The sequence below is a fragment of the Ochlerotatus camptorhynchus genome, unplaced genomic scaffold (assembly GCF_037179485.1).
Source record: "Ochlerotatus camptorhynchus isolate MF236.1 unplaced genomic scaffold, CSIRO-AGI_Acam_v1.1 ptg000379l, whole genome shotgun sequence".
In the NCBI taxonomy this organism is placed as follows: Eukaryota; Metazoa; Arthropoda; class Insecta; order Diptera; family Culicidae; genus Ochlerotatus; species Ochlerotatus camptorhynchus.
This window is the reverse complement of record NW_027040867.1, coordinates 3,685,801-3,711,727: the sequence shown is the minus strand read 5'-3', so window position 1 is coordinate 3,711,727 and position 25,927 is coordinate 3,685,801. Positions and strand designations below refer to the sequence as shown.

General features: G+C 37.6%; 1 protein-coding gene across 3 annotated transcripts in view; it reads right to left on the bottom strand.

The window, feature by feature from the left end:
• Window positions 1–3,173: 3,173 nt before the first annotated feature.
• The window catches only part of LOC135710359 (uncharacterized), a 44,494-nt gene continuing 21,740 nt past the window's right edge, over window positions 3,174–25,927 (bottom strand). The window contains exons 2-11 of one of the 3 annotated variants that reach the window (XM_065232908.1): window positions 14,851–15,057; window positions 14,572–14,787; window positions 14,363–14,514; window positions 5,065–5,202; window positions 4,912–4,987; window positions 4,522–4,854; window positions 4,267–4,461; window positions 3,833–4,197; window positions 3,699–3,768; window positions 3,174–3,630 (exon numbers count right to left, since the gene is read on the bottom strand). In XM_065232908.1, coding sequence (XP_065088980.1) covers window positions 3,388–3,630; window positions 3,699–3,768; window positions 3,833–4,197; window positions 4,267–4,461; window positions 4,522–4,854; window positions 4,912–4,987; window positions 5,065–5,202; window positions 14,363–14,514; window positions 14,572–14,787; window positions 14,851–15,057 — 1,995 coding nt within the window. In that variant the 3' untranslated portion in view covers window positions 3,174–3,387. Of the gene's footprint in view, window positions 3,631–3,698; window positions 3,769–3,825; window positions 4,198–4,266; window positions 4,462–4,521; window positions 4,855–4,911; window positions 4,988–5,064; window positions 5,203–14,362; window positions 14,515–14,571; window positions 14,788–14,850; window positions 15,058–25,927 lie in introns of all 3 variants that reach the window. The other 2 variants (XM_065232910.1, XM_065232909.1) reach the window with 2 other exon arrangements.

Below are 25,927 nucleotides of genomic sequence, written 5' to 3'. Positions count from 1 at the left end.
CAAGACCAAATCGTTGGATGTCAACACGGAAAACCGTTCCAACCGTTGCCCGACCGGTAGCTGGGCAGGCAGTGGAGAAAGTTGAAAGCTTCCAGTATCTTAGCATCCAGATAGCATCGGACGGCGGCACCAAGAGCGACATAGGTGCACGGATTAAGAAGGCGAGGGCTGATTTTGCCAGTTTGCGAAATGTATGGAGAGCGAATCAGAGCTGCAGGTGTTTATCAACCGATGCCTGCGGTACATAATTCTTGCCTGGTGGCCCCACAATTGGATCTCAAATTCCGAGCCTCATCGTTTGTGCCATCAGAAGCCAATAGAGACAGAAATTCGTGAACGGAAGTGGTGGTAGGTCGGCCACACACTACGACGGAGCGGAAATGTAATCTGCAAGAAAGCACTGGACTGGAATCCAGCAGGACATCGCAGCAAAGGCAGACCCAGAGGCTCGTGGCGGCGGAGCCTAAACAGTGAAATTAAGACCGTTGACCGCAATTTGACTTGGGCACAGGTCAAGGCCAAAGCTAGTAATCGTCCAGGATGGAAATCTTTTACAAAGGCCTTTTGCACCCCTGGAGGTGCGCAGGATCGTTAAGTAAGTAAGTTACTTTAAATGGCAAGATAATTCATCTATGTTTTCTCATCGTACGAGCACTTTAGTCGGAATTTGTATTAGTAAGAAGGGTGATTTTATCATTGGCAGATTAATCCACGTTTTTGACTATGATCTCTATAAAATAGTGGGTGGGACAAAACTTTGCCTGTCCCACCCAGGTATTTTTGTGCATAGGACACGTCCCACCTGTCCCACCTACTCCTAGCGCCTTTGCGTAAACAGAAAGAAATCAACAGCTTATAAGATAATTACGAAAAATCTTATGGTGGTGTAGTAGTAAACGTAATTGCCTCTCACCCCAAAAGGCCTGGGATCAATCCCAATCGGCGCCACCAGGATTTTCTGAGGCATAAAATCTCTGATCACGTCGGGAAGAAAAGCCGTTGGTCCCCGGTCCATGATGGGTTGCTAGGTAGGGTCCAAGGTGTCGAAGCTGCCTCCCTGAAGTCGGTAGTATTGATACTCAGTACGGAAAACAAGATCGACGGAAAACAAATTAAGGAAAAAAAAAGACATAATGTTTTACTCAAAATAGTTTACATTAATAAGCGTAGTCCTACGTAGCGTCCTTGAATGAAAATAATTCAATACATCTAACATCTGTACTATTTACTTCATTCGTGTGATGTCTCGCCTCATGTCCAATCACTGTTCGTTAAACGCTCACTTGTTCCGTGTGGGGTTTTTTTTTTTTTTCCTTTGGTTTGTTTTTTCCGTCGATCTTGTTTTCCGTGTTGAGCACCAATGCTACCGACGTGCCAGGAAGGCAGCTCCCACACCTGGACCCTACTTATCGACCCATCAACTCATGAACCGGGGACCAACGGCTTTACTTCCCTTCCGAAGGAAGGCGTGATCAGATATGTTATGCCTCAGAACATCCCGGTGGCACCGACTGGGATTGAACCCAGGCCTGCTGGGGTGAGAGGTAATCACGCTTACCACTACACCACCGGCGCCGTTATTCCGTGTGGGGTTGGGAGACAGCAATCTCTGCGAATGTGGACAAGGTTACCAGGACGCAGATCACATTATTTGGTCTTGTGCTGAGCATCGTGGAGTCAGATCTGAGCTATATGATTCCCTTCGGGCTCGAGGTAGACAACCTAATGTTCCAGTTCGGGATGTTTTGGCTGGACGCGATCTGGAGTTTATGAAGCTCATTTATGTTTTCTTGAAGAATATTAACCTTAGATTATTAGTTTGATAAACCTTGTGTTTAGTTTGTATTTTGGTTGTGTGTGTGTGTTTTTTTTTGTTGTGTTTGTCTTGTAATAATAGTGTAATTACAGTGCTGATATCAAGTTGAATAGGAATAAGTTCATGTTTTAGGAAATATTTGTATCGTAAATCACATTTCAAACCTTTTTCTCTCCTCATGAAACTGTAAATCTCCACTAACCTTGAGACGACCGCGAGTACTCGGTTCAATTCCTTTAACTTTAGATTTAAGATATTAATAATGTATAACACAAATGATAATTTGGCTCTGTAAAGTTTATTCGATTGAGTCTGTATAAATAAATTAACTTACAAAAAAAAACATCTGTACTGAAAATGATCTACATATAAAAACAGTGTCGATTGTCATACGGTATTTGTGAATATCGAAATTAAGTGCAATCGAATACTGAATCATTCTATAATAGGATAAGATTTGTTTCAGAATGTGGGTTTTAATGTGAGCATTTTTAGTCACGTTTTTCGATAGCAATCAATTTTGTATGGTGAGTAAGTGTTTGCCCTTTTACATATTTCAATCAGCGTGTCATCCTTGCACTTCTCATTATTGATTTGAGTTCCTGATTATAATAATGATCAATGAATTTGACGATTGCATCTCGACAAGCTGAGCGTAAAACTTTGTATTTGTAAACATGTAAAGGTCTATTTATAAACATATTCGTAGAATTGATCACTAGAAGAGTGAACTATTCTTCAAGCCTCAATTTATTAGCATCATCAGTCTGTTTTCGAGCACTTCCAGTGCTAGTTCATCTAGGATGTTTCTTCTAAAATTGATTATTTTGACGACTTCCTGTGTTTTGATTCAAGGAATTTTCCTCTCAAATCTTAATTCAACATGCTTCCGGTGTCTTTGTGAATCATCTACCGGCTGTAGCAACCGACTGCGGTGTGATCAAGGCGTACGTCCTAGGTTATAATTACCATTTTTATCAATTCCGTTTGATGGTTGATTCCATTTCGCAGTACTGTGGTCCATTTTCCATTTCGCGTGCCTACTGGATTGATGCCGGGAAGGTTGTGAAGGCACAGGATGACCCGAATCGTTGGGGAGCGTACGAAGAGTGTGCCAACCAGTACGACTGTGCTACCAACATCATTACGCAATACATGGAAAAGTATGGCAAAGATTGCAACAACGACGGCTTGGTGGATTGTGTCGATTATGCAATGTTGCACATTAACGGAGGGCCAACATGTCATTTACCACTAAATTTGGAGTTTAGTAGAAAGTTCAGTGGCTGCATGCAGCAAAGTCAGCGACAAACTGACAACATAGTGAGGTTGGGTACAAATCTTGGATAGCGGCATGTTCAGTTTCGTTAGCTTGTACTTTTATTTGCAAACATGACAATAAATTAAATCTTTGCTTTCATTTGGCTACCTTCTTATTGTATCAAATGAAAATCATGTTTATGAACTAATACAAAAAAAAAAAATAAACTGTAAACAATAAGTAAAATACTATACACACACATTTTTACAACGCGAGCACGATTATCACTGTAAACATTCCTGTTTGAGCACTACTTATGGATGGGATCGACGGCAGGAGTGACGATGAATTTATTTTTGTTCTTCTGACTTTGGCGATTGGAAGTACCTTCTCCGGGGGCACTGTGTCCAGTGGCGCTGGCGACATTCTCCAAGATCTTTGACAGGGGTGCCGAAGTGCCTCGGAACGAATCGGAAAACCGATGGTGTCTTCGGAAACCGACGATATCGATCGGTTTTGTTCGACTCGTATGCCCAGGCGACAAGGGTTCCGACTGTTGGATGGAAAATAGATCAGATTTAGTATTATCTTGCTAGAATGACCGATGAAGAATAGCATTACTTCTTCACCCACTGTGGAAAATTTAGGTGGTGACCATGGTTTTGATGAACGTAGATAGGACGATGGAATTCTGTAATTACAGACACGGATGTTAGTCACAACACGTTCTTTGAGGTTATTTACTTACGCCATACTTCATGAACTGATGCGCCGCGTGATGCGGCGGGTAATGACTTTGAGTATCTGTGTTATTAGCGGACAGACTTAGATAAAGTGCCTCCAGCTCTTGGATCGTGGGTCGATGTTCTTTCTGGTGATGGTGGTGTCTTGGCGACCAGGTATTTTGTCCTGCCCGACCAATGGTATTCAACCACCGTTCGGAGCCCTGTTTGTCAGTTTCGGATTGTGGACGGAAATGAGACAGCTCTTGAAGCAATTGCTTATTCATCGTCATTCCATCCATCGTGTGCATAGTTTTGTTGTAATCTCGGGCAATCTTGATGTCGTGGTTCCAGAATTGTTTCTGATCCTTCGGAACGATTGGAGCCACTTCTTTCACCTGTCAATCGTAATGATAGATTAGAACATGTTGATTCACTTATGTGCCAAGGAGTGATACGCTACTTACCCAAAGAATGAAAATTCCCATGATATAGATGCAGCACACGTTGACCAGAGTAAGACAAAAGCTCATACAACCGAGACAGAACAGCTCTACTGATTGGGTTTCCGAGTAGAAGTTCGTTTGGGTAACGGTGGAATAACGTTGGTCCGGTGCCTTGCCAAAAATTGAGCTCAGCAGGGAAAGAGACCACAAAATACCCTGTAATTAAACTCACAACGTTGAACGCATTCAATTAAGTTCATTCAAGATCCATCTTACAGCATTGACGGACGGTGGCAATAGAGAAGCCGAGATAGCTACACCCACGAGTCCACCACCGTTTTCGGCCAGTATGGCAACGGCTACGGCAGCCCCCGAAGGTAGTGCAATTGCTATGCCCAATTTCAAAGAATGCGGTTGACAGCGAGCCAACATTTCTGCGGTAACACCTTCGCCAAGGCCCCACTTCTCGTCGGTACTGCTAATGATCAATCCGAAGAAGAATCCACTCAACAAAACTAATCCGATGGCAATGGTTTCGTTTCGAATTCCTAGCATTTGCAAGTTCTTATCTTTGATTACAGTTCCGAACACTGCCGCTAGGATTGGACCCTGAAATGGTGAAAATGGATGAACATCTACATTTAGGCTCACATCGCCGATACTCACCATCAACGGTGATACAAGCATACTGGCGATAAGATTCACACTACTGTCTTCGATCAGACCGAATGCAGCTATGACACTGTATTGGGGACATACATTCAAATTTAATAAGAAACTATACAATTAGGGGATTTGTTTTCAACGAAAAATACTCACGCAGCCGTTATCAACATGGTCACATAATCAAACGTGATCACTGCACCGTTCTTGACGTTATCGACGATCGAAGCTACGTTGAGTTGAGCACGGGCCGAAGTGAGAAAACTATTCCAGGCGCTGCCTTTGCCGTTTGCTCTGCAATGAGGTTGTTAATTTGCGTTAGCTGATTTAGAACTCTCAGATGCATTCGTTAGATAGCAAGAATGTAGTAAAAGAAAAGAAAAAGAGTTAGTTTTCTTAGAAATAAATACATTTTTCCGAACTCCAGCAATCAAGCATAAGCTTGGAGGATCTTACTCTTCCGAAACTTTACGCAGTCTGCTGTCCTACACACTTAATGTAGCTCGGTAAAATCTCCATCAACCGATTACCTAGGCATTTGCTTTTGCTGATATCTCTGCAAAATATCTGTTTGTTATCTGATATCTCAGCAAAATGTTATTTATTAGCAGAGTCCCGGCAATTGTTTTACTAAATCTCAGCAAAATATATTGCAGAATCACTCGGCTGTTGGAATCTCGGCAAAAAAAAAATAAGTGTGTATTCTCTATCTCCGCCGTTCGATTTGGCTGTTTTATTTCGCTCTGGACGATGGTTTTGCAAAAAATGTACATGTGACAGCACTGGTCAGGAGGGGCTCATTCAAATTAGTCCACATACTCCATTATATCTATACATTTGAATATACAGTGCTTTCCCGATATTGTCAGCTCCCGATTTTGTTTACCCCCGAAATTTCGTTGATCAGCCGTTTTGAAAATCATTTTTTTTTTATTTTCATCGATAATCAATCCTATACGCCTTGTAGCTATTGAGCGGTATATATTATTGCTATTGAGCTATTGAGCGGTATATATTATTGTATCAAAAAATAATTTGTCTGCATTTTGGACATAGGCCCTTTTCAAATGTTACGCGGAATTCATATTATTCATTTTACTTTTACTTGTTTCCTTATTTACTTGTTTCCCTACTAGGAATTATTAGTTTTTAATCGCTGTTTTTCTTAGAACAATATGATTTACCACGGAAAACCTATATTTCTTTTCCTGGTGACCTTCTAAGAGCAAAATTGACAAATTTTATATAGCATATACAAACTTTACCACCTCTTCTTGCATCTTACAAATTATCATTATAGTATGCCATTGTTTCATAATACCGCAACATTGCATTTTTGCTGTAATGAGCAATTGCAAGCATAATTATAATCAAACTAAACCAACTGCTAGAGGAATCACTCCCTTATCTGATGGTGTTATTAGTTTCAGAAATTGAACTTTTATTCGCAAGAAACCAGTGATTCAAGTCATTGTTTCAAAAACAGTTACGCCCAAATCTCAAATCAGTCCGGATATAAGGGTTTCTGAAGCATCTATGTTTTCTGTGGTTTATTTTGAGGCTCAAGGAAATGAATCTACTTAATTTTAGTGCTTTATTCCCAATCGCCACTGGCAGCTCCATTAGGAGTCAAGGGGGGCACGTGCCCTCCCTCATTTGTTGCTAGTTTTAACACTTTAACAACAAATGCAGCAAGTAAATTTTGCCTGTCATATTAAATTGTCCACATTATACCATAGAGGTAACTCTAAGACCAGAAGGTCCCGAAGAAACGAGCTCAACTTTTTGGCTCAACTCTGGTACTATCTTCGGTCCCAAGCTAATCGATTCACCCCTCGAAACATAAGAAAATCAACTAACCCCTCATTTTATCTGTCAAACTTCAAGCGAATCAAAACAAACATTGTATAGTAGTAGAATTTCGACTAGAATGGGGTGCGTTAATCGTTTGCTTGGGACCAATAGGCTAGTCAAGTAGTGAGCCAATTTAATATCGTTAGTTTCGTATTGATTGTTGCTTATACCTCCTGGAGCCAGTCATTCCAATCTCTATCAAAAATCGCCTTAACCTAAGAGTACTCGCCTCACCTTTCTAAAATCGAGTTCTAACGTGTTGTATACAATATTATATAAAATACAAATCACGGGGTTGAACGGCGCCGGTGGTGTAGTGGTAAGAGAGATAACCACCCCTATTCTGTATTTCGTTTCGAACGAAATTCTCATACAAAAAAATATTTTTTTGTATGAGAATTTCGTTCGAAACGAAATACAGAATAGGGGTGAACTTCTCACCCCAACAGGCCTAGGTTCAATCCCAGTCGGCACCGCCGGGATGTTCTGAGACATAACATCTCAGATCACGCCTTCCTTCGGAAGGGAAGTAAAGCCATTGAGTTGCCATGAGTTGATGAGTCGATAGGTAGGGTCCAGGTTGGAGCTGCCTCCCTGGCGTCGGTAGCATTGGTGCTCAGCATGGAAAACAAGATCGACGGAAATCAAATCAAAGAAATAAAATACCCTTCACGGGCACTTAACGTGATTCGCTGTGACATCCTTATTCCAGTAACCACTTCGAAACTTGAAGCGCACACATATCAGCTTCTGCGACACGTGTAACATTTAAATTGTTACTCCACGTTTGCTGCCCTGCAGCATATATGAAGTAGCAATTTCAAACGAAATGGGGTACTGATTTCCGAGATTTGACTGCTAACTCACCCACGCAAACAAACACCATCTACTGGTAGAGTAATCTTTCCTTTACTAGCTGGTGTTGTTAGTTTCGGTGAGTGAGCTAGCAGTTGCCAAAAATCGTCGATTGAAGTGGTTGTTTACAAAATCAGATACGTCGATTTGAATAGTTGCGCTTGCATTGATTTCAGGTTTTTGCATTGAAAATTTCTGCCAACGCATAGGCGAGATTCGAAGTAGGCCCTGCTAAGGTCGGTTGGCTTTTTAAGAGCTGTCACGATTTTTTTTTCTGTTTGATTATTATATCCGAGGAAAATACATAACAAATCGCGGTCAAACTCATTTTGGCAGATATTATATTTTTTAGGTTAGCCAGAGGAAAATAATAAACAACTTTACACGGTAGAGTTTCTATAATTACCAAAATCGGAACGTACGGTACGGGATTCTGCAAACGCATAAAGTGTACAAAGATGCAAGAAACACACACATTTTCTCTGCTTTGAGTTGATACATTTTTCTTTATCGTGAAAATTGATTCGAAATATTTTATGGTTTAGAAGAGTTCTTATACATCTAGATAAATATTTCAAAAGGACCTATCTGCATTGCTCGATTCTCTTCATCGGCTTTCTCTTTTGTTAATAACTCAGTTTCAAAACCTTTCCCTATTGTAGTTAACGTTTTGGACTCCTTTATCAAACTATGTGGTAAAATTAGCGCGAAATCTGTTTGCATAGCAGTTTTTATCACAAGAGAAAGTCGATGAAGAGAATCGATCAAAGCAGATAGGACCATTTGAAATGTTCATCGAGAGATAATAGTCATAGGTAGGGTGAAGTGGGGTAAAACGCGTCCCAGGGTAATGACCAACATTTTTTTTTCTTCGTACTGTTTAAAGACTAATTAATATAAACTGTTTCCCAGATGATAGTTCAGCAACTCTGCTAGTGATTCAGAGTGAAAACCCATTACATTTAATCTTTTAATTTTATTCGAACCTCTTAAGGGAATGCCTTTATTAAGAGCTTGGTATATTTCCTTTTAATTCCGTTATAATTGCTTATCTTTTGACAGATACCCGTATTTCGTATACTACTTGCAGACTTCATTAGTGCCAAGTACTCAACACCACTGAAGAATCCATCTTTTATCTACGATATAAATGACATATGACACCTGTCATAAGTCGCAATCAGCGATTTTATTGTGCGCTGAACATTGGTAAAATCGCTGATTGTGACTCTTAGGCGAAATTGACAGGTTGTGGTGTCAAACGCGAGCTTTGCATCCTTTTCTTGTGTCTTAGAAGTGTAGAGTATGATCATGATATCTAATGATTTCATAATTCAGGAAAACATGTTTATTTTTATTTGAAATGAGTATTTGCAACCTTGCCCCAATGTATTTAATTATAATTAAATGTATTGTAATTAGATTTGGAGACGCATCACCGGGCTCAAACATGGTATAAAATTGTATGGAAGAAAGTTCAACCCTGTTTAAATGCTAGTGTAGGTTTTTTCAAAATAAATAAGTGTGCAAAGTTGCGTAAGAAGTAATTTTTATATTATATTCTGATTCTTATAGAGGCAACACAATTATGCAATTATGTTAAGGTTCAATTTACTTTGATGCATTTTTTAAAAATTCAAAAGCAGTTTTTTTCGACGTATTATTTTAGATCGCAAAAAGCTCGCGTCATTTTGTGTAAAATATCAAAAGGAATCGAATAGTGCGAGCTTTTTGCAATCTAAAATAATGCGTCGGAAAAAACTGCTTTTGAAATTTTCCAAAAAGCATCACAGTAAATTGAACCAATCAGCTTTATGATCGCTAGTTGTGACCTTCTGAAAGCAAAATTGACAAATTATATATGTCATATACAATCTTTACCACCTCTTCTTGCATCTTACAAATAAAAATTATCATTATAGTATCCCATTGTTTCATAATAACGAAAAATAGCATTTTAGCTGTAATGAGCAATTGCAAGCCTGATGAATGGAGCTTGTAAAATCAATATCAAGCATTATATTTTGCTCCAATATTACGCGTGATATTGAAAGCGTATTAGAGCGGAAAAATCATGCTATCATTGATGTTAACTCACATTTTCATATTAGACTTAGCTCCTGGTGGCGCCAATTACGCAAATTACGATGCATTTAATTATGATTTGTGTTCATTACAAATATATATCCTCTAGATTCTATATATTTTATTAAAAAGCGTGACTTTTTAAGAATACTTATCGATCCTTCCTTTTGGTGTCCTCTTGAAATTTTTCCTTGCTCCTTTTGTTTGAAAGTAGATAGTCATACCTTGTAAATGCTGTCCATAGGGTTCTGCATTTTCGAAACAAGGAAAAGAAAATGATTTCTCCGCAGAATCGCTTCATTTCGAGCAATATCATTTTCGTGTAAGTCGTCGAGTTTCTTGTTATCGAGTCACGATGAACATTTCTCTTTTCAAACATGACTGGACTATCACTTGTTTCGTTCGTCAAGAGCTTCAGTCCATTTCATTTGAAGCAAAGACTTGTTTCAATTGACGCAATGAATGACTCGAAAACTGCTTCCTTCGTTTTTTCCACATTCACTTCAATTCGGGGCTCATTCGACTTGTCACGACCTGACGACGCAGGCATAAAAATATAGTATCGGGAACAATGCGTGGATTCTAAAAATCTATATCGGACGCTATGTTGGAATCCAATATGGCGGCCATCAGGATTCAGAAAGAACGGAGATGCCGACAATCGATATTCGACGCCATTTTGGAATCCAAGATGGTGGTCATCAAGTTTCATAAAACGTGTCAAATACCCTAAGATATGGGTATTTTCGGAACGGAACCAACGCGTGGCTGCCGAAAATCGATTTCCGATGCTATGTTGCACTCCAATATGGTGGCCATAGGCTATCAGAAAAAGTGTCAAATACCCTACAATATGGTTATTTTCGGAACAGGGACAACGCGTAGATGCCAAAAATCGATATCAGAGACCACTTTGGAATCCAATATGGCGGCCATCAGGGTTCATAAAGTGTCAAATACCCTACAATATGGGTATTTACAGAATGGAGACAACGTGTTAATGCCGAAAATCGATATCCGATGTCGTTTTGTAATCCAATATGGCGGCCATCGTGTCATAAAAAGTGTCAAATTCCCTAAAATCTGGGTATTTTCGGAACGAGGACGACTCGTAGATGCTGAAAATCGATATTCGATGCCATTTGTAGGCTATTTGACACTTCTTCTGAAATCGGTAGCCACCATCTTGAATTTCAAGATGGCGTCTGAGATCGATTTCTTTCTTCTAGATGTCAGCCCGATTGCAAAAAAACCCACATTGATGGTATTTGACAGTATTTCACAGTTTTTTCTGAACCAAAGCCGCCATATTGGATTTAAAGACGGCTTGACATCAATTTTCGGCAAATACGTCGCAACCTCATTCTGAAAATAACCATATTTTAGGATATTTGACACTTTTCTGCAAATCGGAAGGCGCCGTCTTGCATTACAAAATGGCGTCGGATATTGATTTCCAATCTCCAGACGTGACCCCGATTCCAAAAATATCCATATTGATGGGATGGCATCAGCATTTCCCATTTTTTTTTCAGAAATAGGAAGCCGTCATATTGGATTTCAAAATAGCGTCAGATATTAATTTACGGCCTCTAGACGCCATCCCGATTCCAAAAATACCTATATTTAGGTATTTGACAGTATTTCTCACTTAATCTGAAATCGTAAGCCGCCATCATGGATTTCGAAATGGCCTCGGATATCGATTTTCATCCTCTAGACATCATCCCGATTGCAAAAATACCTTTATTGATAAGTATTTGACAGCATTTCTCACTTTTTCTTAAAATGGAAGCCGCCATTTGAATTTCAACATTGCGTAGCATATCAATTTTTGATCTCTACACGTCAGTCCGATTAAAAAAATACCCATATTGATGCGAGGGGGGGTGACACATCTAAATCTCAATTCTAGTTGCTCAAAAAATCTCACACTAGCGAATCAATCTTCGAAAAAGCATCTTTCATTTCTCACATCTACTTGCATCGTGCTTCATCTTTTTGCAGGAAATCTTCAAAATCGACATAAATCTTCCTTCTATCTATTCAGCGTGCGTGCAGCTAGCCACAGCAAAACATAATCTTTTCTGCATCGTAGATAGAGTCGTCCCCTTCGTATTGATGGGTAAACAAACCACCCGACAGTGATAAATTTGACATCCACGTGCACAGATCTCCGGAGTGATTTGAGATTTAGGCGTAATTGCATTTGTAAACAAACACGTCAATCGCCGATTCCTCGCGAATACACGCTCAATCTTGAAAACTAATAACACTATGAGGTAAAAGAATGATTCCTCTATCATTTGGTATATTTTGCTTATGAGATTGAGCTTTTATTCAAGAGAAATCGGCAATTGACGTGTTTGTTTACAAATGCAATTACGCCCAAATCTCAAATCACTCCGGATCTATGCGCATACGTTTAAATGAATCGAGTGAACAAGCAACAAAAGTCATAAAAACTGCACGAATTTGGATCGAACAGCTTCGCTTCAATGCAAAAGTAAGTTCATTTGACAATGAAAGAAGAAATGAACACGAGTCAAGGCAAAACAAACAGCATGAAAACTGATCGAAAGTGGTTCTGTTGGTATTGACGGGGATCTGCTCGAAGAGAAGACAGAATGACTTTCAATTGAAAGTGATGGTTGACAGCTTCAAAGTCGCTTGACGATTTTCGATTCAAAGTAACTTTGTGGGGCCCTGGCTGGCACAATTTAAAAAAAAATTAACAAAACTTTGCCGCATTTTGCTTTGCTCGATAATTTGTAAGTTAATAATGTTTTTCCACAGAAAATTAGGCATTTATGCAAACAGAGTTAGTATGCATATTTTGAATTGCACCAATGAGGGTTCGTGTGTCGTAATTTACTCATCAAGTTTGACCTTGCTTTGTTGGAAACCGGAATACGTTTGAAATCAGATCATATCAATCAATCTTTTATACCTTTCAGGTTCGATAACGAGGCTTTTCATCAGTTTTGTGAAACTTTAGTAAAATACTGGTTAAATTCTAGGTAATTCAAATTTTAAAGCGAGTCCTATTTTTAGATAATATATCTAAAAAAAAACATTTGGAAAGATTTACACTGTGTTTCCAGACCAAAACTGACCCAAATACACTAGCAAGTTTATTCAATAAAATTGATTCTGTTCGCTTAGAGTGGGAGTAGTAATCTCCAGTGATTTTCGATGATTTAAGGAGTTTCCTGACTCAATGGAGACAATTTCTCAATACTTTGGTGTATCTGGTTATCTGATGAACTTTTCATTTTTCAAACATATAATTTCTGATCCTTTAAAACTTGAAAAACCGTGCTAAGAGGAATGTGTATATACTAAAAATGGCCAGTCAAATAAGGACTTTTCATTAAAGAAAGTGGACACCTGTTTTTCAATGGTTTAGGGCTAAAACGTAACGCAAAATTGTGAATTTTCGCTTAGTGTGTGAAAACATTGTTTATTTTGGCAAGACACCGAAAAAATAAAAAAAAATAAAATAAGTGAAAAATTTCGAACAGTGGGTCGGATCAGCTTATCAACTCGCTGATTTATTCTGCACAAATGGTTTTCCGAAAAGTTGCCGTTTCGAGAATTGGCAAAAAGCGTGAAGTGCAGTAAATCTACAGTGTTTAAGATTGTTAAAAAGTTTGGAGAAACGTGTTCTCTTGAAGATTTACCGAAATTTGGGCGCAAAAAGGGGGTATCGGACCAGAAAAAGGAGCTGGCAGCAGTACCCCTTTTGAAATCGCATAAACCGTGTTCCGTTCGTGAAATTGCCGAAAAATTGGATATTAGCATCGGAACGGTGCAGAATATCAAAACACGTAACAATATCAGAACCTACAAGAAGCAAAAAGCACCCAAAAGGACTGATTCACAGAAAGCTGCTTCGAAAATACGGTCACGGAACTTGTATGACGTTCTCCTTCAAAAGCCGAACTGGTGCATTTTGATGGACGACGAGACGTACGTTAAATTGGATACCAGTACATTTCCCGGGCCGCAATTTTTCAACGCTGAGCAGAGGACAGATGTGCCTGATGATGTCCGATGCATCTGAACCGAAGCATTTGGAAAAAAAGGTTTTGGTGTGGCAAGCCATTTGCTCCTGTGGCTTGAAGAGTTCTTCGTATTTCACAACGGGCACAATCAATGGTGAACATTACAGAAAATAATGCATCAAAAAACCGTTTCTACCCATCTACCGAAATCATACGGATCCTCCATTGTGTTGGCCGGATCTGGCATCTGCTCACTAAGCTTCTGCTATGTTGGAGATGCTCAAGAAGGAAAAAGTCGATTTTGTCGAAAAATTCCAAACTCCCCCAAACTGCCCTGAACTGCGTCCTATCGAAAGATACTGGGCAATAATTAAACGGCATCTTAAGAAAGATGGAAGAGAAACAAGCTCTGTTGACTGCTTTAAGAAAATTTGGTCTGCAGCACAACGAAAAGGTAAGAAGAAAGTTGTGCAGAATCTAATGGGCGGTATCAAGAGAAAAGTACGATCGTACTTCATTCAAACTCACGTGAAATCGTGTTGATTTTCATTTAAATAAAGTAAACTTATGAATTTGTTCGAAAATAAATATTTTCCTTTGAGAAACAGGTGTCTACTTTCATTAATGAACAGACCTTAGTCCACAATACTTACTGCTTGTCATCCTCCTCGTCCTGCCGTTGCTCGGTGAACAGCGTACACGAAGTGATGGAAATCGTTGAACCGTACCGTTCGCCGATGCCCCAAGAGCACAACAGATAGATCACATCATCGCACCGGGCGCCGGATTCTATAGAAAAAGTAATCTGAAACAAACTTTGCTAGCGATTTCCAAGGGATGATCGATCAATTTGATCGCCTACCTGATGGCCGCGGCCTTTATTCGTTTCTACCCAGGAAGACGTCCGTATCTGCTTCTGTCGTAGGATTTCCTTCATCACTTCCGCCAGAGTAGAGTCTGCCGATAATTGTATTTTCTCAGTTTCCTTCTGCAGCTCTTTGCATCTCCTTGCAGAACCCATGATGTCTTTGAAGCCTTCCCAAGATTTTCGCAGCGCAGTGGAGCGATCGAGTGGAACCTGAAGTTATGGAAATTCAGTTGAAATCAAGCTGGTCAATAACTGGATGTTGGGACTACTTACTCCTAACGTATTGCCAGTGGGGTTAGCTGGCTCCTCGGTGGATTCCTTATGTGACGCGAGAGGTGTTTTGGGGATTTCAACAGCATCAGCATCGGAGACATCGATAAATGGAATCACGTCACCTTGTGTGTTCAGGGTAGGTTGTTTCTGTTGCTCTTGTTGAGGGTCGGTAATGTCCAATAAACTGTGCCGGTGTTCCTCGTTTTGCTGTAATAGGTACGTGTTTTGATTTATTATTGGCTTGTGTTTCTTGGCGGGAAGTGGCAATATATAGTAGAAGAGTACATGTTTTGGCAAGGGCTAACTGTTACTGTTTGATATTCGTATTTTCTATAGTTGTAATTTTGTTGTAAAACTAGACTAACCAGACAGCTCGAGCTGAGCACCGTCCGAGTGTGCTTGAAACTTGTTTGTCTAAATTTAGCGCTTTCAGGTCTTCTGGAGCCAATAATAAATATATTCATAGTGACGAAATCAAGTGCCGTCGTTTCGTGACAGGTAGTAGATGTAAAGGTAGAACCGTACAACGGGGTGTCTTTTTTTAATACGGGTACCTTTGATTCCATATTGTAGCTTAGGGTATTTCAGTTGATATGGTTGAATAGATTTTATATAGTATGTGTTACATCTTTTACAAATATATTAAAATTTTCTTGTTTCTCGTCTGTTTGTAAAAACACTCAAACCAGCACTCATGAAATGTATTTCATTTACATCCATCACAAATTCAATGCCGTTTTCTTACTGCTTATGATGTTTCTGATTATATATTCATTCAAAGTATCATATTTCTTGAATTAAATTATTTGAGTTTCACGCATTTTCTTCTACATTCATCGAGCATTATCAAAGTAACCCCAAATCAAAATACTGATGTTCGGAAAAAAAAAGACTAAAAAATAGTACAAATGCTTTAATTTCCGTTAAACATATTACTAACAAATTAACTCTAGGATCCTCAATACTTGTTAAAAAAATTGAAAAACATGAATTGCTGTAAAAAATATATTGAATGTAGTTAAAAAAACTATCAATATTACCCCGTTTTACGGTATACTATATTTACTGTAGTACCGCAAACTGGAGGATAAGTTGATTATGTTTTTACTAATAAACCTGAATACTCTTTCAACAATACGTTTGATACACAAACAAATACCCCTTTTTTTGTTTATTTATTGAAGAGACTTTCAGCCTTGTGGGTGGGCGTTGGCCAGCTTTGGATTTTTCAGATATAATCCTAAATAGGACCTAGATTATTTAATACTCTAGTAACCTAAAGTCCGTGCTCTGTCACAATGTTTCATTGTGATTAATCAACACTCAAAGCGGTAAAATATCAAATTTGGAGTGAATTTGAGAGAAAGGGAACTTGGAGTGTAGAGCGCACTGCCCACTGGACGATTCTGAAGCCTGGCCAAGTGAGTGTGGTATGGGTTTATTTGATTGAACGTCAATCTATATATTGATACCATTGGCATTTGGTATTTGAGATAAGACAGAGATAGGATTCGGAGGGCCCGCTTAGGGGGAGCGTAAACCCATGTTATGGTTTCCATATATTAAATAGTTCAGATATGCTAGAAATGACAGGTTTATAGTGAGAGAATCTACCATATGGTGCCCGTTCACTGATCAAAATCAGATTCGCATTGTCAGGCCCTGCCCAAGAATAAAGAGATTGACGATGATTTTCCAAGTTTTATTTTGCATTTGTGCAAATAATTGTAAGTTTAAGTTTGCTCTTGTAATTATAAGATAAATAGTTTACTTCATTTGAAACATTGAGTTGTATAACTTTGACGAACCATAACATAGTAGTAATACCATAGAGGTAACTCTAAAGCAAACCCCACACGCATCAATATATTGACGCGAAGGGGAATTATTGACAATAATATTGATGATGTGAATTCAGAAATATTGTCAATCTCGATATATTGACGTCAATATAGAATGTATTGACAATACGATTATTGTCAATAAAAGTAATCGTGTAGGGTCCACTTAAGACTAGAAGGTCCCGAAGAAACGAGCTCAACTTTTTGGCTCAGCTCTCTTTTCAGTCCCAAGTAAATCGATGCACCCCTCGAAATATAGGAAAATCCACGAACCCCTCATTTCATCTGTCAAACTTTCATAGCGAATCAAAACAAACTTAGTGTAGTACTAGAATTTTGACTAGAATGAGGTACGTTAATCGTTTGCTTGGGACCAATAGGCTAGTCAAGTAGTGAGCCAATTTAAAATCGTTAGTTTCCAACCGGTGGCAATGCAGTGTCGCATGATCTAACAACCACTACCTGCAAATAAAGTTGGAGTGGCCGACAGAGCTGATTACGGATCAAAACTAACGTAATTCTAACACTAAAATGATCCCGAAACTAACGTTCATTTATTGCACTTTAAGTAATAAAGAAGTTTTATTTATATTCGGTGGACGTTGGCCAAAATTGGATTTTTTTATATAAATGTTATCCTAAAAAGGACCTAGATTATTTAATAGTCTAGCAACTTCAAGTTCGCGCTCGGTCACAATTTTTAGTGTGAATAATCAACACATAATGGGTAAAGTATAAAATTTGAGATGAATTTGAATCAAAGGGAACTTGGAGTGTTGAGTGCAATGCCCACCGGTTGATGCTGAAGTCTGGCCAAGTAAGTGGGTTACGGTTTAATGATTTCTGAATGGACAATACAGTGCAGGTGAACATTTTATTTTTTACTCCACATTACAATCTTTGTATCTGTTTTAGGGTTTTGGGTTAACAGGGGCAGAGCACGGAGGTTTATAAAGTACTATCAGTTAAAACTGTGTTTTTGAGATTTATCGCTATATAGTCTTCGGTGTTTCCTAGCGGATAATCAAGATGGTGTTCGCTGATTCAAAGAATGGATTGGATAAACATTGAGCTATCCAAAGTTGGGCGTTGTTGAACTTGTGGTACTTGCACAACATTTTATATGAGTATCCAGGTAACCAAATAGTCACAAAGTAGCGTTGAATGTGGGTTCAGAGTGAGACAATGTCACTAAAACACAATATGGTAACTTGGGTATTTGGATAAAACTATTACTGATATTTCTGATATAAAACTAATCTTGGTTGTATCTCTTTTTCTTTGCATGCATTCCGGGTGGTGAGCGAACATGATGAAGAAAAAGAAGATGGCTTTATCACAGAGTCCCGTCTCGGAACGAGTGCATTGTTAATGGACCTGGTCTACGATTCAAGTTTGGTTTCTGTAATGATAAGTATCACGATCTTCATCGAAATGTAAGTATTATTGACAATAATCATAACGATCAACTCGTATATATGTACATTGAAATACATAAATAAAAGGGAAGGGACGGTTCAAAAGCGATTTGGACGGGGAGAGTGGGAATGCCAACTCCCTGTTGATAACATTTCGTGGATAAAGGACGGGCTCTTCTCCCCACTCATTGGGGCATCTTCCTGTTCGGGGGCTTGTCTTTTTGACCAATTGGCTGATCAAGTTGCTGGAAGGAGATTCTTTATTGTTCCGTAGATGCGTAAAGGCGACTTTGCCTATCGATCTACCCAATCCGTTTTTGGACCTTCATACAGAGACATGTTGAGGACAATCAAGGGTTATTAAGCTTGATCAAGACAAACAGAGAAGAGAGCCCACTGCTGTCGGACTTAGTTTCCGTACTACAATGGGTGGTAGACCACTATCATCATCATAAAGAGACTCAGCCTTGTGCTGGTTCGTCTCTGAACAAATATCTCTCAAATTAGAAGAGAAATACTTCACTAACACATGTTTTCACTTTTTAATTGCATGTTTTCTTTAATTGAAATATATATTTCTGAGGAGAAGATAAAGTTTGAATTTCTAATTTTATTGGCCTCGTTAAATTTGAATCCGGTGGTCAAAGTTCAGCAGAAGCTAAAAAATGTTAATAAAGTTAAGAAATTAATAACAATTTTCGTCAAAAAGGCGTATAAAACACTATTTAAAAAAAAAAAATGATTTCAGGTGCGCATCCAATGACCTAAACTTAAATAAAGCCAGTATTTTCTCGAATATAGCAACTGAAAAAACACTGGTTATGAAAGGATTGCGAGGATCAGCAAAAATTAACATATTAGCATCACTTTAACAAATTTGTAACATTTAGAGATAACCCAGGAGAATCGTTACAATGGATCATCCCAAACCATTGATTCATAATATTACCACATGCAACGACGGAGTGTTGTGTGATCAACTTCACCTCATTTTATGGTATCTGTGTTTGTTGAAAATTCAATATTTCGCTGAATCCCATGACTTGAGTAGTTTGCAAATATTTTTAAGATTCATGTGTTAATTTGAGCCATAAAGAAGGTAACGAGCGAGTGATCATTAAATTGTATCTTTTGATATCCGATAAATCCGTAACGTGTCAAGTAGGTAGGTACCTGGCTAAAATTAACAAGTACATATTTACGTTTTGGGGCAATCAATCATGAGGTAGCACTTGCGTAAAGGAGGGTTTTCGAGAATGGCTGAATATTAATTGAATAAACTATCCACTAGTGATAAAAGATGGGTAGGAAATGGGGCTTGGTGTTTATGAAAAAAACATGAGGAAAATGAAATAAATCTCCACTCCGTGCCGTGTGGGTATAACTGATACCTTGGGTTAAGATCTAATTCCCATCCTCTTAATCACATTCGTCTTTTTACCTCTCTTTTCAATCAGATTTGAATTTAAAATGGATTTTGGTTATCAAAAATGACTACTAAATTTATTTACCTTCCCTTACGTACAGTCATCGGCCAAAACAAATGTGCCATTCGCCATCAGTAACTTTTGGCATACTCTCTTCGAGGGTCCAGATAACCCCATGCTCTTTTAAGGGCTTCAACATAGTTTTGCTTATTTGTGACTCTGGTTTTATCCGTGAATGACCCGCACATTTTCGATGATATTCAAATCCGGGCTCTGTGGAGGCCATTCCCTTGGCTTAATACGGCATGAACTAAAAAGAACGACTTGGTTTTCTTTGTTGTATGTTTCGGGTCATTGTCTTGCTGGAACACAATTGGGTTTTCCAGATATGTTTTAAGGGGTTAGGCCACTGCAGCGGGTTAAAAAAATTGATTTGTTTGGTATTGAATGATAGTTTAGAGTTTAAAGAACACGGGACAATTGTTTTTATACCTGAGAACCCTTTATTTCGCATAAGTCTTAATTTTAAAATAGTAATTTTTATACGATAGATGACTAGATCAAAGTATATAGTTGATAGTTCCGTTAGAGTACGGCCAGTGTGAAAATTGTACATAGAGAAAAGAAAGTGAGCAAGGACAACTTTTTAGGACGGTACAAATCGGGTAGAACATCTCTCTTTACCAAACTTCCCAGTTGGAGAGGGATGGTGAGGGTATCCCCTCCCCCGCCACCACTGGCAAAAAGTGATGATCACTTTGAGTGCGGTACAATCGATTGAACTGTTTCACACTCATCGTCGATACATGAGCCAGTCGGTAATCATCTCTTTTAGTCAGTGTTGGCGGGAGAGGGGCAGGCATATTTATTTTGTGGAGTTTTCATGAAATTTCGATTAGCTCATAGGGTAAATGGCTCTAATGTTGGCCTATGCATCTAAGATTGGGCCCATCGCTAAAAATCTGCTATTTATCAATTGTATCAAAATGAACACACCATTGGGACGGTACTAATGGATATTTTTGGTTGCTATTTTTTGAAAAACTGTGAGTAGATAGATTTTTGAAATCAACTATTTATTGATTTATCAGTATGGCTTTGGATTTTATTGGTAGAGTATGTATAAAATTTAAGTAATTTCAGTAAAACGGGCGATTTTCAACTTTTTTCATAGTAGGTGGATTTTAGTAAAATTAGCGGCATTTTAAGGATCTTTATTATAACTACAGATTAGCAAATTTTCAATATGTTTGGCTCATTGTATTTCACAAAAATATGTTTTTTTTAGGAAATCTAGTTTTTTTTAAATAGCTCTAACTTCTTACAAACTTATCCAAATAAGTCCAATATTATACCGATAACCAATAATTGATGAGCTAGCAGCCAAAAATTTAGAAATCTATCTTTTTTAAGTTGTGCTCGTACAGTTGTTTTTTTTCTGAAATGTACGCCAGGTTTGCTTCCACTCACTTACTATAAAAAATATTTTTCTGAATTATAAAATCGTTAGATGTTATTATGATATTTTGTACTTGTAAGTTGAAAGAAGAGGTTGCAAAGTATGTGTTTGATACATGAAACCTGTCAATTTTGCTTTAAGAGCAGGGTTACTTCCACTCATTGCTATAAAAAATTGTGTTTCCGAATTATGAACACATTAGATGTGATAATGATAATTAGTACTTGTAAGTTACAAGAAGAGGTCGTGAAGTATGTGTTTGATACATAAAACCTGTCAAAATTGCTTTCAGTGCGTCACCATCAGCGATTTAACGATTCGTGAGCGCTCACTCAGAGTGAACGCTCGCGAATCATAAGATCACCGATTGTGACGCTCTGAAAGCGAAATTGACAGGTTTTATGAGTCAACCACATCCCTTACACCCTTTTCTTGTTACTTACAAGTACAGCATATCATTATATCATTTGATGATCTCATAATTTAGAAAACCATTGTTTTATAGCAAGTGAATGGAAGCAACCCTGTTTAAGAGTGTCACAATCAGCGATTTTATGATTCGTGAGCGTTCACTCAGAGTGAGCGCTCACGAGTCGTAAAATCACTTATTGTGACTATCTAAAAGCTAATTTGACAGGTTTTATGTGCCTTGCCTTTCCATCTGTATAAGTATTTAACAAGTCCAAAATTCTTAAAATCATTTTTTTATAGCAAGTGAGTGGAAGCAAGCCTGATGTACGGACAGCTATACGCTCAATTTTGAGATACACTGTATGTCTTGAAAATTTTCCTAAGTCCTAAATGTACGGAATTTATCCTGTGTGCACTTTACCAAGTTTCAAATCCAGAATTTTAGAAAATTATAACATTCAAACTCCTAGAATTTAATTCTGGTTCCTATTTCTAAGATTAAAATGATGATGAAATGTTTCAAATCTAAAAAAAAAGTTATAAAATTCATGGAATTAGCTAGCTCTGAGAACTTAACTTTCTTAAGTTTGAGATGCTTAAATTTATGAGATTCGAACGTTATGTGATTTCATTCCAAAAAGCATAAACAAATGATTATTGCTTGTTCAAAATCAGTAAGCTTTCAAGGCTCCTCCAACCGAGGTCTAAATCGTTGTAATGAAATATCTATAATCAAATTTATTGTTTTACCACTAAATTAATAGTGAGCCTCACACAATTTGATTGAACAGCGTCTTAGCGAGTTTTTATTTCACCGTAGTTTAAAAAATAAAACAAATGCCACAGGCCCCCCTAGGCCCCCTCCAGATAAATTTTTGAGCTACGCCAATGTTCACTAGTTTAAACATTCTAGTCCATGAAACTATTTACCATTTTATTCTAGGACTACCTCCGGCTGCAAATCGTTTAGGCCCGCAAGCCGCTTCACGCCGGGGGTGCCATCTCGGATAAAAATAACCATAAAATTACAATAAAATACAATAGATTCCATTTTTGAAAATTAATCTTATTGTAATTCTATTGTATTGGTCAAATAATCAAATAGCCCCTACAATAGGTTTACAACAAATTCTATGAAACCAAAATTTTGCACAATAAAAAAGCAATAAAATTTATTGTAATGAGATTAAATTTGTTGAAGAATTTTTTTTATTTTTTTGTATGGTTACGGTAATTAACAACCACCCTTTTCTATTGTAAATGTCTCATCAACAATAGATTATGTTGTAAATAACAATAAGTTCAATTGTATTTTTTTTATTGTTTTTGACAGTAACATTTATTGTTACTACAACAGGTTTTATTGCATTGTAACCAGCGAATCCAAACACATAAAGCAACCAACGATACAGACAAAACGACTACCATGCCAAACTCGCTCTGTAGCATAGCTCGACCCGAGTGATAGAAGGATAATGATATATTGCTTGCCTGTTTTGTTGCAATATACACGGATGAGGACATAGCTTGATATGAATCGAGAAAAGACATAAGAAAAAAATTCCCATTAACAGACGTGTATCATCTTCGGATTTACTTCGTGAAGCAGTTTGCCAACAATTTGCTCGTTTCCTTCAACCGCCCCGAGTGAGTTGTGCCGGACGGGCTGCTTGTCATGAAAAAGAACGAAAAAGATTATATCATTATTGCTTTCCACTTCTGACATAGCGTTATTATTCGGTTCGTTGATCGCTTGTCATTTTGTGATTTGGAGATATTTTTGATTCCTTGATTGTAACAATAGGTTCTATTGTTTTTGTATGGTAAATTTTAATTCGGGTACACTATCATAACAAAGAATGTCGGCGTACGAATCTGCAGTCATAATTCCATCGATTTTCACAAGACTTCCCACTCCAGGACGTGAAAAACACCCCCAAAACACCTCTCCATGCTTCACCGTGTCTTCATCATTCTTGAACAGTGCTGCCAACATTCCAGTTTAACTGGATTCTTCCAGTTTTTTGAAGCAGCCAGTTGAAATTTGAAATCGTCCTGTTTTTTTGAGAATTCATCCAGTTTTAAAATGTCCATGTTTAAAAGAAGGTGGCTTCTAATTGCGTTACAAATTGTATTATTTTTAGGAAACCAACAACTTTAAGTCCACAATTTTACATTTTAAGACATGACAATCAGTTTTAAGTGAACAGTTTTACAATCCATACCATTAAGTGTTAAAGTTTAAAATTTTCGTAAGTTCACTAAGTCTAAGATCTCATAGAACTTCAAAGTCTCGTGAGTATTTAATTTTAAAAAGCAACGTGAATATTTAATTTTAAAACTTGAACTGAAACTTCTTGAATCAAGAAGATTTTTCCAAGTTCAGGATCATAAAATTTCCTTAGTATAAAATCTAAAAAAATCTCAGAATTTCAATTTCTATCCCTAATCTTGACTCATGATTTTTTTTCCTGTGTCCAGGATCTCGAATTTTTTTATGGAAAAATTGAATTCCCTCATAATTTGCCCCATAATACTCTTGAAAATCTTCGTTGTAGTGCGACAGTGTGAAAATTGTATACAGAAAGTAGAAAGCGAGCAAAGGAAATGTTGAGGAAGGTACGAATCGGGTAGAGCATCTCCTTTGCCATACTCATCCGTTAATGGTGGGTATGATGAGGGGTATTTACCCCCGCCACCACTGGCAAAATTGATTGTCGCCGATTCGCTCATGTACCTCCGATGTGCGGAAACAGTTCTAACAGTTTCACACTCAAGTCGCCATCTGACTTGCTTGCAGTATATGACCTAGATATTGTCCGAAAAATACTCCTGAAAAAAAAAATCATTTTTAGTTCTCCTCTGCATTCACTAAGTTTTCTCATGAAATTCCCATGGAATTGCCATAGGAATTCCCATTTAATTCTTCTCAAAATTGCAATGAGTTCTTTGAATGCTCCTCATAATTTCATTGGAACTCTCTTTTGAATTTTCTAAACAGTATCATTGGAATGTTATATCACTCCTTGAAGTTCCATTTTCCTCAAAATGTTGATCTTATTGTCCTCGGAATTCGCTTGGCTTCGCGTTCCCTTAAAATATTACTTAGAATTCTTTTGAAATACTCTTAAGGAATCCGTTGGAATTATTTTAAATTTTCCCTTTGAATTTCTTTAAAGAATTTGCACGCAGTTCTCCTTTATTTTTTTTTATTTCTTATCAAAATTGGTTTAACATTTAAGTCTAAACTCTCTTGAAATTCCTTTAAAGTACTTAAAACGGGGTAGTTTGATAGTTTTTTTTTAAAGTGTATTCTAAATATTTTTAACAACAATGAATGTTTTTCAATTTTATATTTTTAAAACAAGTACTGAGGATCCAAGAGTTAATTTATTAGTAATATGTTTAACAAAAATTAAAGCATTTGCACTAGTTTTGTGACCGAACTTCAGTATTTTGATTTGGGGTTACTTTGATAATGCTCGATGAATGTAAAAAAAAAGTGAAACTCAAACAATTTAGTTCTATAAATATGAAGCTTTGAATGAGTATATAATCAGAAAACTTCATAAGCAATAATAATATAATATTGAATTTGTGATGGCTGTATCGGAAATACATTTCATAAGTGATGATTTGAGTGCTTTTTCAAAAAGGCGAAAAACACGAAAATTGTTTTTTAATATCTTTGTAAAATATGCAACACATACTATATAAAAACTATATACGATATCAACGGAAATACCCTAAGCTACAATATGGAACCAATGTTTCTTATTTGGAAAAAGCACAGCGAGTAAATTTATTCTTTATATTATACTATCAAAGTTACCCGCATTATCAACGATTCCCCGTTTGACGGTACTCCTGAAATTATTCGCAGATTTAATTGTAATCTTTCTTTTAGCATACTAGGGGTAGTTTTCTCTGAAAATGAATCTGGATCGTTTTTCTCCTGGAATCTTTTAGACATTATCCTCAGAATTCCTATGGATTTCTCTTTTGAATTGCCTTTGAGTTCTCCTTAGAATTTTCTTGAAATAATCAAGAATTCTATTTTTATTATTAGGAATTAACCGTGGTAATTTCTATGAATCCAACTGCACTTTGGTTAAAATGCTTCGTTGAAGAATTTCCTTGCCTTGGAGCTTGAGTCGGATGAAAAGCTTCCAAAGTTCCAATTCAAGCTTTCCATCCGATTCCAGCTCCAAGATGTGGAAATTATTCGACCACCAAAGAGAAAAACTCGGACGGCATCCTCTACACCTGCATAATCTAGACCACAAGCATCAGTTACATTTGCATGTACTTCTATGCACAGTGGGGAAGCGTCCTATCTACTGTATCCAAACTATGCAAATACGTTTGCACCTCAGCATGTTGTACTACCATTAGGTGATATTTCTGCTTCTGCTGCTGTTCCTATGAGCAGTTTTGTTTCCCAACCGGTAGTGAGCCAACAAATACAAACTTCTGCACCGCTTAGTCAAATGTATTCGGATTCATATTCGATCCCGACAC